General features: G+C 37.9%; 1 protein-coding gene across 1 annotated transcript in view; it reads right to left on the minus strand.

Moving 5' to 3' along the window:
- Positions 1-15,140, minus strand: part of TFEC (transcription factor EC) — a 90,354-nt gene extending 75,214 nt beyond the window's left edge. The window contains exon 1 of the mRNA XM_053977665.1: positions 14,940-15,140. Coding sequence (XP_053833640.1) covers positions 14,940-15,140 — 201 coding nt within the window. The remainder of the gene's footprint in view (positions 1-14,939) is intronic.
- Positions 15,141-15,505: the final 365 nt, after the last annotated feature.

Here is a 15,505-nt window from a genome sequence, read left to right on the forward strand (position 1 = left end):
TGAGGAGCCACACCAATTTTCCAGGGTTTGTGGCAGAAGGTAACGCGAGGGCTGACAGGTTGGCTAACCCGGCGTGGGTAGCACCTCAGCCTGATACACTCACACAGGCCAAGGCATCACATGGGTTCTTCCATCAGAACGCACATACTTTGCAGAAGCAGTTTCAGCTGACGCCAGCTGAGGCTCGTGACATTGTCGAGTCTTGCGACGACTGCCACGCGCTTGCTCCACCTTTACCAGCAGGGGTAAACCCCAGAGGCCTTAGGGCCTTGGAGCTTTGGCAGACCGATGTCACTCAGATTGCCGAGTTTGGCCGGCTCAAGTATGTGCATGTCATGGTGGACACATTCTCCTCCGCGATGTGGGCTTCTGCTTACACTGGAGAGAAGGCCCGCGATGTCATTGCCCACTGGAGGCAGGCCTTTGCCGTTCTGGGTGTACCTTCTGCCGTGAAAACCGACAATGGTTCTGCTTACGCATCACAAAAGGTGCGGCAGTTCCTGCAGCTGTGGGGTGTGTCACGCAAGTTTGGTATCCCTCATTCCCCGAAATGTCAAGCTATTGTAGAACGTGCTCATGGTACTCTGAAGCGGGTTCTTCAAAAACAAAAACGGGGAATGCAGGGTGAAACCCCACACAGTCGGTTGGAAAAGGCTTTGTACACCATCAATCATCTTACAGTGCAGCAGAACTCAAATAACCCTGTCATTTTGAATCATCGTTTCTCGTTGCAGGCTGCGGATGAGGCACATCAGCCTCGAGCGAAGGTTCGAGTGCGAAATTTAGTCACCAAACAGTGGGAAGGTCCCTATGACCTTATCGCTTCGGGGCGTGGGTATGCTTGTGTGTCCACAGATACTGGGACACGCTGGGTACCTTCGAAGTGTGTTCGCCCTGACCTGCAACCGCAGAGACAGAATCCGGCCGAAGGGCAACATGGAGCCCGTGACCAACCTGAAAGGCATCAAGTGGGTGAATCGTTGAGTGATGACTCAGATGCAGACAACACGAGTGATCACTCTGATGAGTCCTCCATGAATGGACGCTGAACATTGTTCATTTTTCTTTTCCTTTTTCTTTTGTTTAAACTGAAAAGGGTGAGATGTCGCCCTGATTATCAAGAGTTTTCTAAAGCCTTCTGAGTTTACATTCTTGTAGAAAACTTTCCCACACAACTTTCTGTAAACAACCTATTGTTTTGCATTCTTTCACAGAGGCGGAGAAATTTGATGTGCAGGTAGTTTGTCCAGTGTCGTTGGAGAGGTGGCACGTTCACCCTCCAATCCACTGGCATCTTTTGAGAACTATAAAAGATTGGAGTCAGAAAAAATAAATTAGTCTCTTCATCGTGACCAAAGCTGTGGTGCGTTGTTTTTCCTTGTGTCATCTGGTGACATTTGTAGACTGGAAGTAAAGCTCAATAAAGTCAAAAAGCCATCAGTGGGTTTTGAAATTGGTCCTAGGTATTTCAGGTTACAGGTGGCAATCCTTAGCCAGCCTGCAGAGAAGTGATATTTGTTTTACTGCAGAACTACTGTAGAAAATTTTTACGTTGTGGATACTCCAGATAGTTAACACACAACATCTAATATGAAATATTTTGTGTTTGATATCAGAAGACATCACATTACCAATTCATCTTGTCATACTTCTACCACTGGTCAGTATAAGATGAGCGCACTGTCAGGCAGATCATAAAGCTGTCTATAGCACTATCCTAAAAGATGCTTTGGAATCTCACAGTCATTTGTAGGGCAGTATTTGCTGTAATCCTGCCATGAAAGAATTAAATGCACATTAGTGACTTGAAGGGGAGAAAAGACTTCATGCTTCACTTGGCTATAAGAGAAGCGGACTCAGTCTTTAGAGAAAGATCGTCTGGGTTGCAAGAAGAATAGTTCTGTGGTTACCTGTTACACAAAGACATTAAAGACTCAGGTGCAATTTCCTACCTGAACTTGAGTCCCTGGATAATTTTGAGCACAAGTGACATTCATCTCTAAGAGGCATTTTTCTAGTCTACATTATGAAAAGTCTGTCTTTTGGATGATAGCAAGAGAAAGGATCTCCAGAAAGTGAATCACTTTCAGATACCCCTGGGAGACTTCATATAAAAGCAGGAATTTTTTTTTTTTTTTTTCATTCCTCTGGACATGCTTCTCTCTTATGGTTCATCACAGAAGGAGATTTGGGCAATGAACTTTAATTGGATACCTACTATTTACATGACTAAAAAGCTGGATCCATGTAGGCATTTATGGAAGCTAAACCTTATACTATGAGGAAACGAACTTGTGTCTCTGCAACTTAAATTTTTACCTGCATGATAGGACACCTTCCTCACAGTTGGACTGTGTGGGGTGAAACATTACAATTTATATGATATTGTCAAAATGTCAGTGGAGGACAGAAAATTTCTTAACATAAATATATAGAAAAGGATACTGGAATCAAAGACCCCCAACCCCCAAAAGGTATGAACTGAATGCTAGTATTCAAATCTCGTTGACATTTTTACTAACTGAAGAAAAAATCTAGAGAGGGAAGTAATCTTGGAGTTTGAATGAACTAGATGATTCTTCAAGCACTACGTATGAAATATATTTTAACTATCAATATTATCACTTAAGCCACCAAATCCACATTTTCAGTAGTACAGAGTGGATGACATTGCTTATTTGTATTCAGTTCCATTGAATTTTGCAAGGCAGAATACTCACTAAGTCAGTTGGAGGTTGTAGTAGTAATATTTTTTTCATTCTTTATGTGTTAGATACCATAGCTTATCTCAAGACATAATGCAATCTATTTTTTAATTATTCACACCCTTTATTCTGTGACTATAGTCTGCCTCTTTCAATATTAAAAGGCAGGACACAGTTCAATTATTAATGGTCCAGATATAAACAAAAATTTGAGTTTGTTCTTTAGAAATATATCTATGATTTGTAACAGTACTAATGAAAGTTGTAAGCTTATATTTATCATGTAGTTCTGATCCAGTATTAGTTTCATAATCTTTTGCCAGAGGGAAAAAAAAAAAAAAGCAAAAAAGCAAAAAACCAAAAAAAAAAAAAAAAAAAAAAAAAAAAAACAAAAAAAAAACACCAAAAAAAACAAAACACCAAAAAAACCCCCACCCCTTTTGTTTGCTTTAGAGTGCAATTGAGCTTTCTTCTGCATAAAGAATTGATGGCAACTACAGTTGTGTCAAGGCACCTCACAAAGTTACCAGGCCTTCATGGAGCCACTTTTGGTCTGAACTTGCAAGGTATTTGAATGTAACATACTCTGAAGTAAATTAATATAAAGTAATAATAAAGAAAATTTGCAAATAAATAAAAAAAATATTATCTGTGCATTTGTCTGAAATCATAGTACACAGAGCAAGTGTTTAGAATCAAGTACCTCAATTTGGAACCAGATTTGCTACCTTTGCTATTTATACATTTTGGTCAAATGACCAGTTTAGACTATCTTCAACATTCATATGATGGAAAACACTTTCAACAGAAAATAATCAATTGTTATCACAATTTGTCATCTCTAATGTTAAGTGAGTGGTAGAAATGCAGTATTTCAAGCCGTGTCCAGGTTTTTTTTCTTTTTCTCTTTTTTGCCCTGCTGTTTTTGGTGTTGTTCTCCCTAATTTTCATTCTCTTTTTTTGCTTTCTTTCCATGTTTTGATCTCTTTGCTTATTTACTCTGACTTCCAACATTACCTCTTATCATTTTTTCTTCCTCTCTAAAACCTTTTCCCATGGTTTTTGTGATATTTCAACAAGATACACTTCTGAAGTGATTCCTGCATTCTGGTCTCCATCCAGTTTGATCTCAAATGATTGATCATAGCAGTCCCAAGGGTATCATAGTGAATATGCTCTATGGGGATGATTAAAGACAGAGCCTGTAATTCACAATCTATAAAATTCCAAAAAATAGACAAAATAAAACTTGGAGAAATACTTTGTTAACTGGTGTTCCAAATACTGTTTAGTCAGGAGTAGAAATTATTTCCAAAGCCACCAAGTTAATGGCCATTTTTCTTTTAATTTTTTTGACCTTTGAAAAAATTCACCACTTGTGTCTTTGAACAAATGTACAAATAAATGTACTTGATCAGGTATCTGATATCAAAGGGATCATCTTTGTCCTGGGTGGTCTTTGTCCTTATTTTCCATCATAAGCAATTAATCCACCATTGTGTGCATATCTTATGCAATGTTCTGCCTTAAAAGCACAGTCATTTAAAAAGTACTCAAATTCAAAACATCATCCAAAACTACAGTTATCTGTAAAAGGCCAAATGGAAGATTTGGAACAAAATAGCTCCTGGGTTAGAATCTTGTACGCTGTATTAACCTTGAGCAAAATTTTACAGCTCAGGTACTTAACCTACAAGGAAAATTTCATAATGGGAATACTGAGAAACCTGTGGCTATAACCAGTACTACTGGGCCCCAGTATAATATTTCATTTACATTTCTTACAAAGCAATTTTTGTCAATCTTGCTGCATGAATGAAAAATCTCATCCCATAGTCTCCAATTCACTACCCTCATGAACTCATAAAAAGGTCTTTTAACCACTGCTGTGATTTTCAAGTGGAAATAATAAAATGGCAAGAGTTAAATATTAATATTCAGTTCTTACTCTGTGCTTTTCTTTAATACCAATTACAACTTGAACTTCACCTAACTCAAAAAGACTGCAGACTTCTCTCAATTAGCAGTAATAGGATTAATACATAGCTTTGGAATTGAAGATTTAAATAGCAAAAAAAAAAAAAAAAAACTTGGCAAATGTACACTACATGTACCAAATTAATCTCAAAATAAATATGCAGCCTTGGGTGAAATAAGTGGAATGTGGAATGCTAGAGATGTGGAGGTTATTGTGGTTTTTCTGCTCTCTTGACAACCTCTGCAGGTAGCATTGCTTTGAAAACTATCATGGCTGTAAAATAACAGTACCTTTTCTTCCTTATGTTCATGGCCACTAGAAAGTTGCTGCAATTCACAACAGGTAATCTCCTTTGTAGAGCACCAAAGCTAATTCTGTTTATTAGACTTTTCTCCATTACCACTTTTTATGGTTCTCAGCTTTGTGAGTTTTAAGCAGCCTCACAGATTGAAATTATTGCATTCAAATAGCTGTCTCCTGAGAAAGGATAAAATATTAGGTGAAGAGTGTTAGATGGACAAAAGTTTTTTCTATACTACAGAATGAAGAGTAGGCAACTGAATTTACGGAACATAATTTTTGGGTTTCTTTACTCATGTTGAATTGTTTGTGGTTTACTTTGTATTTGCATTTCATAGGCAATGATTGACTTCATTCTCCCTGCATTTTGAGTAACTACCTCTACATTGTATGATACAATGGCCCAAACTGAAAATTACTGGTTTAAGGTGTACATTTGACTTCTGAAAAAAATTGTAATATCCTAAAATTCCCTGTCTAATTAAAAAATGCTGACGTCAGTTATAAAGAGCCCTTTATATTCTTTTCTCAGAGGAAAATATGCAATACCTAATCATGTTTTACTGATCAAAGCTCATACAGCAGAACATCTGAAGTCTAACTAGACCAAAGCTGTGAGTCAGGACAGATGGAAGTGACAAGTTTAGTTTTTTGTTTCCTTCCAACAAGTGGAGAAATCAAGACCAAGGTTGACCACAAGTTTCTGTTCACAATAACCATGTACTTCATTTCTGGAAAAATGCACTTCAGGAAATACCAGAGAATTACTAAGGGCCCCTTTTCAAAATAGTACAGGAAGATGCTACAGAGATTTGAAATGAGCATGAATTGTTGCATATTTCAAAAGTCTGGCCCTAGAATCATGACTGATAACAAAAAAAAAAAAAGAAAAGTAAGAGTAGTACCTTCCCGGGTAATGTTGATCACCAAGGAGGTTCGCTTCATACTTAAGGTAACTAAGAAAAAAATTTCCTGGGAGTCAATATAGCAGCAAATATTATGAGGAAAGACTGTAGTCAAGATCACAACAGAAATCAACAAGTGTTTAGAATAAAAGGAGGAGAAACACCATGATGGGAAAAGTGTGAGATCTCTTAAATCCTATTGGTGTCAGCCTCTCTTGTTTTGCTGGACTGGCCGGTAACCACAGATAAATCATAATATCATATTTCAGTTTGATTGCAACTACCTGTAGAGGCTATCTGGAGCTTCCATTCATTTCAATATGTTTGTCTCTCACGCCAACAAAAAAAGTTAACCCAAAATCAATTGCTCTATATATTTCAAGGATTCAATTTGTAACTCAAACTTTTAATATCCTGCCTTCAAAAAGAATATTACTTTCCCAAGTTTTGAAGTGCTGATATCCACAAGTTCTAGACTTTTGCTTAAAAAGAAATAATTTATGGAAGCCAATTCAATTATAATATAGCTATTAATTAACCTAATATTATTTGGTGCTTCTCAGAAAATAGACAGGATCATCTGCCTCATGATAAAAACACACTGAACTTTGGGAGATGGTCGGAAATAGTCTTTAAAGAATAGATGAGATGCATTGCCAGTGTTGCAGGGCTAGTTAATGGCAGCTGAGATAAGCAAAACTATCCCTCTACACAGATGGATCACAACATAGCCCAGAGATATCCAGCATAGCCAATCTCACTTAATTCTTCTTAGAGTTTGATTTAAAATTTCCCTAATTTACCCTTTATAAAGCAGAGAATCACCTAATAACTTTTTCTGATGTCTCCAGAATACAGAAATTGCCAACATATGAAAAATATGGACTGTAGAAGTTGATCTGGACAGGATTGAAACCAATAAACTTCACTTTGGTACGGAGCAGAGAAGGATGGGATGAACATGCAGGCTCTAGCCATTTAGAGATGGTTGTCATTCTTCGTGAAGATTAAGGACTTGTAGCTTTGCATTCCTACATTAATCCAAACGCCAGCCGATGTACAAGCTGCCAGGGTATAGACTTCCAGACACTGCACTTTTGATCAGAGCCTTGAGCAAAATGAACTCCCATTTCTACACTGTATTTTTCTGGCTTTACTCTGTTAACATTACATGGCAGATAAGCAAAACTGACTTTAAATTTCTCTAGAAAGCATTTGAGAAAGAACAATGAGCACAGTTGAAGAGGACTCTCTCATGCGGCCAGTGGCCAGTTTACTTGCATATATTGAAAGAATATAACTATATGAATCCTTTTCAAACTAAGAAAACTCTTATAGTAAAAGGTAAGAGTCACACACATATAATTTGCTTAAGAAGATCTATACATGTTTCAGAGTAAATGTAAGGCTCACAGAATAGTGCATGAGGGTTTTTTTATTTTAAATATCTTCATATTCTTGGAAAAAAAACAAATAATCCTGATTTTTCTAGGGAGGTAAGGGAACCATATACATTACAGGGAATTTTAGCCTAGCATCCAGTGATTTACATAGTTTTTTATAATTTTTAATATAAATTTACATAATTTTTAATAATTTTTTTATAACTGTTGTTAAAATTATAACTTTTCCCCTGTTATGTCCAGGTCTGATCTATACCATCAGTTCTCACTTCTATGACTAATATAAAATTCAGACACAATTTCCAGTTAGAAAGAAAACTTTTTCTGCCATGTCTTCTTCCCTTATTTTTTAACTCAGTGACAATTCTGATATCCAAAGTGGCAACTAATTGCCTTGACAATTAAATAGTATTGCCACAGTACAGCTTTTATGCACTGGTCCTAATAAATGTCAGATGAAGCTCAACTACTCACTTCAGCAGATGCTAATTTAAGCTGAACACTACCTGTTATTCAGACAGAGAATTTTTGCTTTAAATAAGATTAATCTCAGAAATTAAGCATGGGATTCCCTCTTATAAAAAACGCCATGGGTTATTCATTAAATCTGAATTACTGGTTTAACAAACACTTATACAAGTATCATTATCTGTTATGCAATTACTAATGCAGTGTATAATACTTAATATCTCAGTCAGGTCTCTTCAAAATTCAATTACTATAGCTCTTGTCATAGAGACTAGCACTGCTCTTTTAAAGCTCCTTTTTTTCCCTAGTGACCCTTCAGCTTGACTACTTCATCCTTGGCTGCCATTTGTCAGTTCAGGAATAGTATGACTGTCAAGTCAAGTGTAGGTTTATATTGGAATCCTAACTCCCAACATGATCCTCACCTTTCCACTGAAATCAATAGGAAGCTGGGAATCCTGATATGCTTTTAATCTGGGCCAGCATTTCAAAAAATGCTGATCTCTTTGCAAGTTTGTGGAGCTTCTCTTTGCTGCAGCTGACAAGAAACTGAGTCTCCTTTCATTAACACTGGAAAAGTCTGAACAACCTCAAGGTAGAGATAGCAGTGTTTGCTCCATTGTTCTCTACTTTACAATTGCAAAGCCTTTGTTAATTTTGTTTGGGACCTGTTCATATTCTTCATGGAAAGAAGAAAAAAAGCTTATCTCTTGCAAATAGGTTCCTCCCCTATTTGCACCACCCACTGAGCAGCACATGGCTGTCAAAAGGAAAGTTTTACAGTACCCTTTCAAGTTATAATTTCATTTATAAAATTGATACACTTAGGAATGGTGGTGGACAGAAGTCATAGAAGAGTTCATATTTTCTGTCATAAAAGCCTTTGGCAACTAGAAGAATATCTGTTTGCAAAATGCTGATTATGAATTGTCCCAGGACCATGTAACTTCCAAGCCTCAGTGAGGGGCAGCATTCATAGCATTCTTAGGCTAAAATTGTGCCAGGGACTCTCCTAACAGTAGGACTGCCTGGACATGTCCTAGACATAGTTAATGTACAAGTGTGGCTAGACAGCTCACTACTGCTTGGGGTTCTGAGCTGAGTATACATGGGAAGAAATCAGGACACCCTGTGATTAAACCATGACTGGTTCTTCTCTTACATCTGTCTTCCACACTTTGCCTCCTTCATATCAAGAATCACAGCAGACTTTAAAAAGAACCACCCTTACAACAGACAGCTTCAAGTCTTTAAAAGGTTGTTACCTGTAATTCTAATTTTGAGACAAAAATCAAATTTTGATTCAGAATTAATGCTCTCTCCAACTACTAAAGGCAATGGACCTGCTGAACATACTCTTTGAACTGCAGTGACATCAGTGATTTCCATACCACAGGAATTATCACACAAAAGTAGGTTAACAGCTGTGCTCAGATGTGTAGAGGTGTGTGCAAGAATAGACATAGCAAAAATAAAATATCGAAAAAAATGAAAAAAAAAATGAGGTGTATGGGAGAAAGAATAGAGACTGTGGACTTTAGACACTGTAAGGCTAAAAAGATGAAGTCTGTGAAGTGTGAAAAAAAAGAAGAGATATTATGAAAGTCTACAAAATAATGAGTGAACCTGAGGATCTTACACAGATCTCTATTTATTTCCCATTTACTCATCTCTTTTAGTCTCCATTATGCTCCTCCTCTTTCCAGATCTTCCAAAATGTATTTTGCTCTTTTTCCCAATTGCTTTTCTCCTGTTATTTATGAACCCTTTCACATAATTTTCCACCCGTCCTCTTTTCTATATACTTCTTCTCATGATAGAAATAATAATGCAAAATCTAAGTATTTTCTTAATAAATGTAACTATTATTTTAAAAAATAAAAAATATTATAGTGCATAGAACTAAAAAGTATTTAAGTGACTGCCATGAAACAATCTGCAGAGACAGACAGCCCTGCTGCTACAAACTGCTTCAGCAAAAAGTCTAGGAAGACTTAAACATAACAACCTCAATTACTATACTGTGGTAATTTAACATAAAATTAAATTTTAACCCTCAAGCATCATCTCATAAGCTAATTTGAAGTGGAATCAAGAAATTTTGAGAATTCTATACTTTCTCTGAAGCAAAAAAACATAGACATGGAATGTATTTGACTGTGTTTATGACAAAATGCAGATGCCTACTGATTATCTAGATTTTTTTTCAGTCAACAGGGAGAAAAATATCACTTGGAGGGTACAATCCATCTTACTTCAAAGTATATGCCTAAGAGAAGCCAGATAAATTGGATCTTAAATGGATCCATTTGCCCCACTGGCTACAAAGATTGCTAAGGCATCTAATTCAGATGTAGACACCTGTTTCAGAGATAGGCAAGTGAAGGTATTCTGAAACAGATTATTAAGATTTATGGACAGTTGATCTATTCTACTTTAAGTATTCTTGTGTTTCTGTGTGCTGCTACTACGTCATTTACACAGCAGTTGTGGCCTGGAGCAAAGCACTATAATGGTATTAGAGAGCCTGTGGAGGCAGATAGGATATATAGATGGATCTGAAGTGGTTCTTCTTGGACATAGAGTGCATTTTCAGGCTTTTAAATTTTAGATATTTTTGGTGGGAGAAGTAAAAAACTGCTGTTCTGTTCTCCCTTTCATAGTGTCTACTAATCTGTCAAAAATCCTTCCAATTATGTGCCAATCCCCCAAAAAAACATACCAGCTTAAGAAAGGGTTTGCATTATTGTATGAAGTGTGGGAGTTGCTGCAATCAAGAGAGCACATCTAAAAAAGAAACTGGAAAGATGCCAGTGTAGCAGACACTGGGTAAATGAGACTCCCTACATGGGAGATATAAGACAGGCAGCACAGGACATTAAAGATATTTGTGACTTTCAGAATACTTTTAAAAAGCCATGACTTCCCTCCTAGCAATGTCTGGACTGGACCTGTTCTGTCTTTAAATATAAAATTGGCCAGCAGAAAGGTTTCAAAAGAGAAAGTATTAAAATTAAGTCCCAGCTGCCTAAAACAATTATTTCCAAATAAATATAGACATTTATAGACAGTGTTTGTTGTTATGTTTGTGAGAAGCTTGTCTTCAGGCTTCCTTAGTGCCCCAGGGCACTGCAACAATATTATCCTTCTTAGCCACTCACTGAGAAAATAATAGTAGAGTGGTTAACAGGCAGACTCTTATGCGGAGTTTTGCCAGTATATGCAGTAAAACATTACTCTTATGTTTATACTCATGACTCAGGTACCTGAAATCAGCTTCCAATCTCTGTCTGCAGCATACCTTTGCTGTGTATATTGGAGAGTATGTTGTCAATGTTTTGGTATCTCTTAGCTGTTGAGGGATTTTTCTGCAGGTTGCCTTTAAATTTCATTTTGCACTAGTTAAACAGATAATGCTCCCAAAATCTTTCATGCTCATTTAGATCTTCTTTATACTTTAATGATTTACTGGTCTCTGGCTAGTCCACACCTTCCTACCAGCTTCCTACTGGATCTGTTGTGGTATGAATTGACACAGCATCTAATAATGGTCAGATCAGCCCCAAATACACAGTTAAATCAATATTCCTAGTCCAATTGAATTAATTTATTTATTTATACACATTTTTGTATGGAAATTTTGTTTATTATTTTGCTACAATGTTAATCGTTTCCAATTGATCAAGGTCTCTGACTCATGTCTTTGACAGTTACAGGTTTCCAGCATAAAGAACCCCAAGAAGAAATGGTCTAAAGTTGCTCTGCGGGAGATTTAGATTGTGTATCAGGACAACTTTCTTTGCAGAAAGTGCTGTCAAGCACTGGAACAGACTGCCCAGGGAAGTGGCAAAGTCACCATTCCTAGAGGTATGTAGAAAAGGTGTAGGTATGGCACTTAGGCACAGGGTTTAGTGGTGGACTTGGCAGTGTTAGGTTAACAGTAGACTTGATGTTCTTAAAGGTCTCTTCCAACCTAAACTGTTCTATTCTATTCCATTTGATTGGGTTTTTTTTGATAGTTTGTTTTAACTGATTGCTTGAAGAAAAAAAAGATACTAGAAGTTCCACCAAAACTAATTTTGGACAAAAACTGCTCCTAGGGAAGACAAATTTTCCTGCAAAGGGTGGTCCTACTCAGTATTTAAGGTGAACTTTCGCTAACATAGTGGAACACTCCTGAGGAAAAGGCAGCAGGGTATAAACCCTTGCCCAGTGCCATGACATTCCTCATAACATATTGCTTTTCACCTTATCAGTCATTTGTTCAAGAACAGAAGTCACTTATTGAGTTACAAATGGCATCCTACTTTCATCTGGATTTTTTTTCAAAATCTTCAATCAGGATGTTTGCTAAAGCCAAAGCTTCTTACTTTATAGAGCTTACAAATATTGCAGGGGAAAATGTGGTGGCTCTTTTACTTCCTTGGGTATTTCTATAGGTTAACCTGGCTTCCTGGAGAACACAGGTAACTTCCCTTGATCAACACAGAAATTAATCTGACTCAAGATTTTATGTCACAAAGAGAGGTCTCAGTCTTCAAACTCTTTCTTGGGCCTTTGGTACTGTTTTTAAAGTACCAAACTCACCCTTTCCTGCTACTTCCCGAACCCTTGATGACAAAGACAGCATTCTCAATGGCATTCTATAGTAAATCATCACTCAAAATGGATTCCCCATCAGTGCTCACTCTGGGCCATGAAAAACTGCTTTAAGATATCACCTGACTGCCATGCAAACATGCTACATCTGTGAACACAAGAACTTCCGGGCAAAGAAAATTTCGGACTTGCCAAAAGGTACAAGTCTCCATCCTTACATGCTGTTAACCCCAAGATCTCACTTTACGTGTTATTGCCCCGCAGAGATTTGTAGCTCCTCCATTCATCTCAACAAATCCCTTTCTCCTTCCAAATAGCCAACAAAGACTTTGCTGAGAAACCTCCAGCAGAAAATTTACTCAGTAGTAAGTCTTGCTACAAGGCAATGACAGCGGGTCCTTAACAGTGAGCTGGCATCCTACAAAGGTGAAAAGAAATCATGTCTAGAAGTCAACCTATCTATAGGTATATAACTTAAAACACTACTACTTTATTATGGATTAGACACAATTTCTTGTCTAAATCCTGAAACCTGCCATGAAAAATACCTCTGGTTTCCTGATCTTGAGTTCTTCTGGAGGTGTTGCTTCCTATCTGCCCTGATTTAGGTACCGGAATATTTTGGTTTTCTATTTTTTTTTCCTTCGAGCCTTTCAGTAATATATGACTTTCCACATCTTTTTTGTCTTTTACTTCTTTATCTTTTTCTCTCCTCTTATTTGTTTTCTCACCATTTTTCCTCAGCCCTTCCAGTTTCCCTATCTTCTATTTCTTTCACCATTTCTCTCTCCTATTCCCCCTTGCTTTAAATTTCCTCAGCCCCCTTTTCTCCATCTTTTCTCACTTCTATTTGCATCATGATTTCCCTGCAAAGAAATGCTATCCTCACAAGCTCTGCAGCACCCTTTGATCACCCTCTAGCCTCTGCAAGCAAGCTCCTCCAGCAGTTCCAGTGCTCCAGTTAACCCAGAGAGTCCAATGAGGTTGAGAGGGACTTGCACTGCAGCAGGAACCAGAGGAGGGCTAGCGTTGCCCTGAAAGGTGAAGCAGAGAGGGTCAGTTTGCCAAAGCAGAGAGATTGGCAAGAAAATATGGTGCCAGCCACATGCTGCCTCATTCATGTTCCCCCAATTAAAGCAGCCTGTAGGGAAAGTAGCATGCCACTGTAGTGCACTGGTGTACTGACCCCTTCGAGTGCTTGTTAGTGCTCACCATACTCAGCATTTCCTCTCCCTGATTGATAGGATGATATGTGTGTATATGGCAGAGAGCAGATTCATTACAGCACATTAGCCAGACAGGCAGACAAATGCCCACAGGGGCAGAAAAGCTGTAAGGAATAAATAAAAACTTTATTATTTTTCTAAAACTTCTTTTCCCCAGGCTACAGTGAAGAATACGGGAGGAACGGGAGAGTGGAGAGAGCCCAGAAGAGAAAGGGAGTGGTGAGAACTGGAAGGAAAGTTTATTAGCAGTCAAAGAAAGGTTTAAAATATTCATTGTTGGATTCAGAGTTTGAATCTCTATTTATATTTTTATTTTCGGTCCCACTGCAAACTAGGAAAGAAAGGTTCGGTGCATCAGATACCAAGTTATCAGAACATTCCTGATGTAACATGTCTGAAATGCCTGAAACCTGGCTGCTCCATTTACTGAAAATTTATAATTCCTCAGTTTTAAAAATGAAAAACAAACTAGTACCAGCCTTTATCAACAGCTGCCACCATGTGGTATTTAAAATACCACAGTTACTTTAAAATAGAAAGAAATATGGTGGCATCATCTAATCTGTCCAGTGCCAGGTTTTTAGCCTCCACTTGGTAACTCACAGCTCACAAGAGGTGATGTGGCTGTGAAGCAGCTCTGCACCCCTCCATACACTCTGCTAAGGCCAAGAATTAGATAGCCAGTGCAAAATTGTCGTGGACACTGTAGCCACTGTACCAAACCACTTGCCCGTCACCCATTCTTGGAGATGAGGGACCAGCCCACTGTCCACAACTGCCCCAGGCTGTCAACAACAACGCATGTAGAAAGTGCATTCCCAAATGCCTGGTGCCAAAACTTTTTCTGACAGGCACATATTTACCAGGGTGCCGCATCCTCTCTGCCTCTGTCATGAGATGCTGCCTGCTCTGACAAGGGGCAAGAAAGCAAAAATGGAGCTGCTGGACTCTGTTCTCACTGCCCACTGGCTGGATCTTAGCCTGTCTGCTGTCTGGAAATACATTGTGGTATTGAAAGAAAACTCCAGAGACATTCCACTATCCAAGAGGAAGATAGAGTGCAAATTGTCAGCCCTGGACCATTAGAGAGTTGATCCAAAGATTAATGATTTAAAGAACGTGATTTGAGCCAGCACAGGGACAAGACTTAGTTTAATACCTTAGTATTTGCTTGCTTGAGCCCTATTTATTTTTTAGAACATTGTAATTCCAGCAGTTTCATCCTCACCTCTCTCCTGATTTCATTTAGGTGCACTCCAAAATGAGCTAAATGTGTTACAATTAAGAATAGCTTTCAGCAGATAACATAGCATTCTGAAATCTGCTTTGTAAATATCTACTGGTAATATAGGTACCTCTGAGATTGCTGGAGCTTTGTTTGCTGAAAAGTGTGTTCCCATTGGAAAAAATCCATTGAACGCAGGATACTGTGAAACTGGCATATGACACTGTGAATAATGTGCATGGGCTTCTTCTTGAGGGTGCTTGTCTGGCCACTTTTGATCCTGTAGCTTTCCTCTGAGCTGAAACTGTAGTCCAGTAAGTGCCTGCAGCATTGCTTTATTTCTTCCCTTCCCACTATTCGCAGAGCTAAAAAAAACACTATAAAACACACACACAAAATAGAAGCAGCAATTTAATTCCTTGAACAATGTACATCTACTATTAAAAAAAAAAAAACAAAACAAACAATACTGCAGTATAAATCCAAATTAATATTATGGTTATGGGGCACCCATAAGAACACAATCCCTAATATAGCACTGGAAAAAAAAAAAAGAAAAAAAAAAACAAAAAAGGAAAAAAAAAGATGAGAAGAAACAGTTGGCATTCAGTTAACAATCATGTTTGGAGGTTTGTGACTGACTTTGTTATTCCAAGGGAAGCCAGGTACCAGGCTCTTGGGATTAGGTACAAAGGC

This window comes from Vidua macroura, chromosome 5 (assembly GCF_024509145.1).
Source record: "Vidua macroura isolate BioBank_ID:100142 chromosome 5, ASM2450914v1, whole genome shotgun sequence".
In the NCBI taxonomy this organism is placed as follows: Eukaryota; Metazoa; Chordata; class Aves; order Passeriformes; family Viduidae; genus Vidua; species Vidua macroura.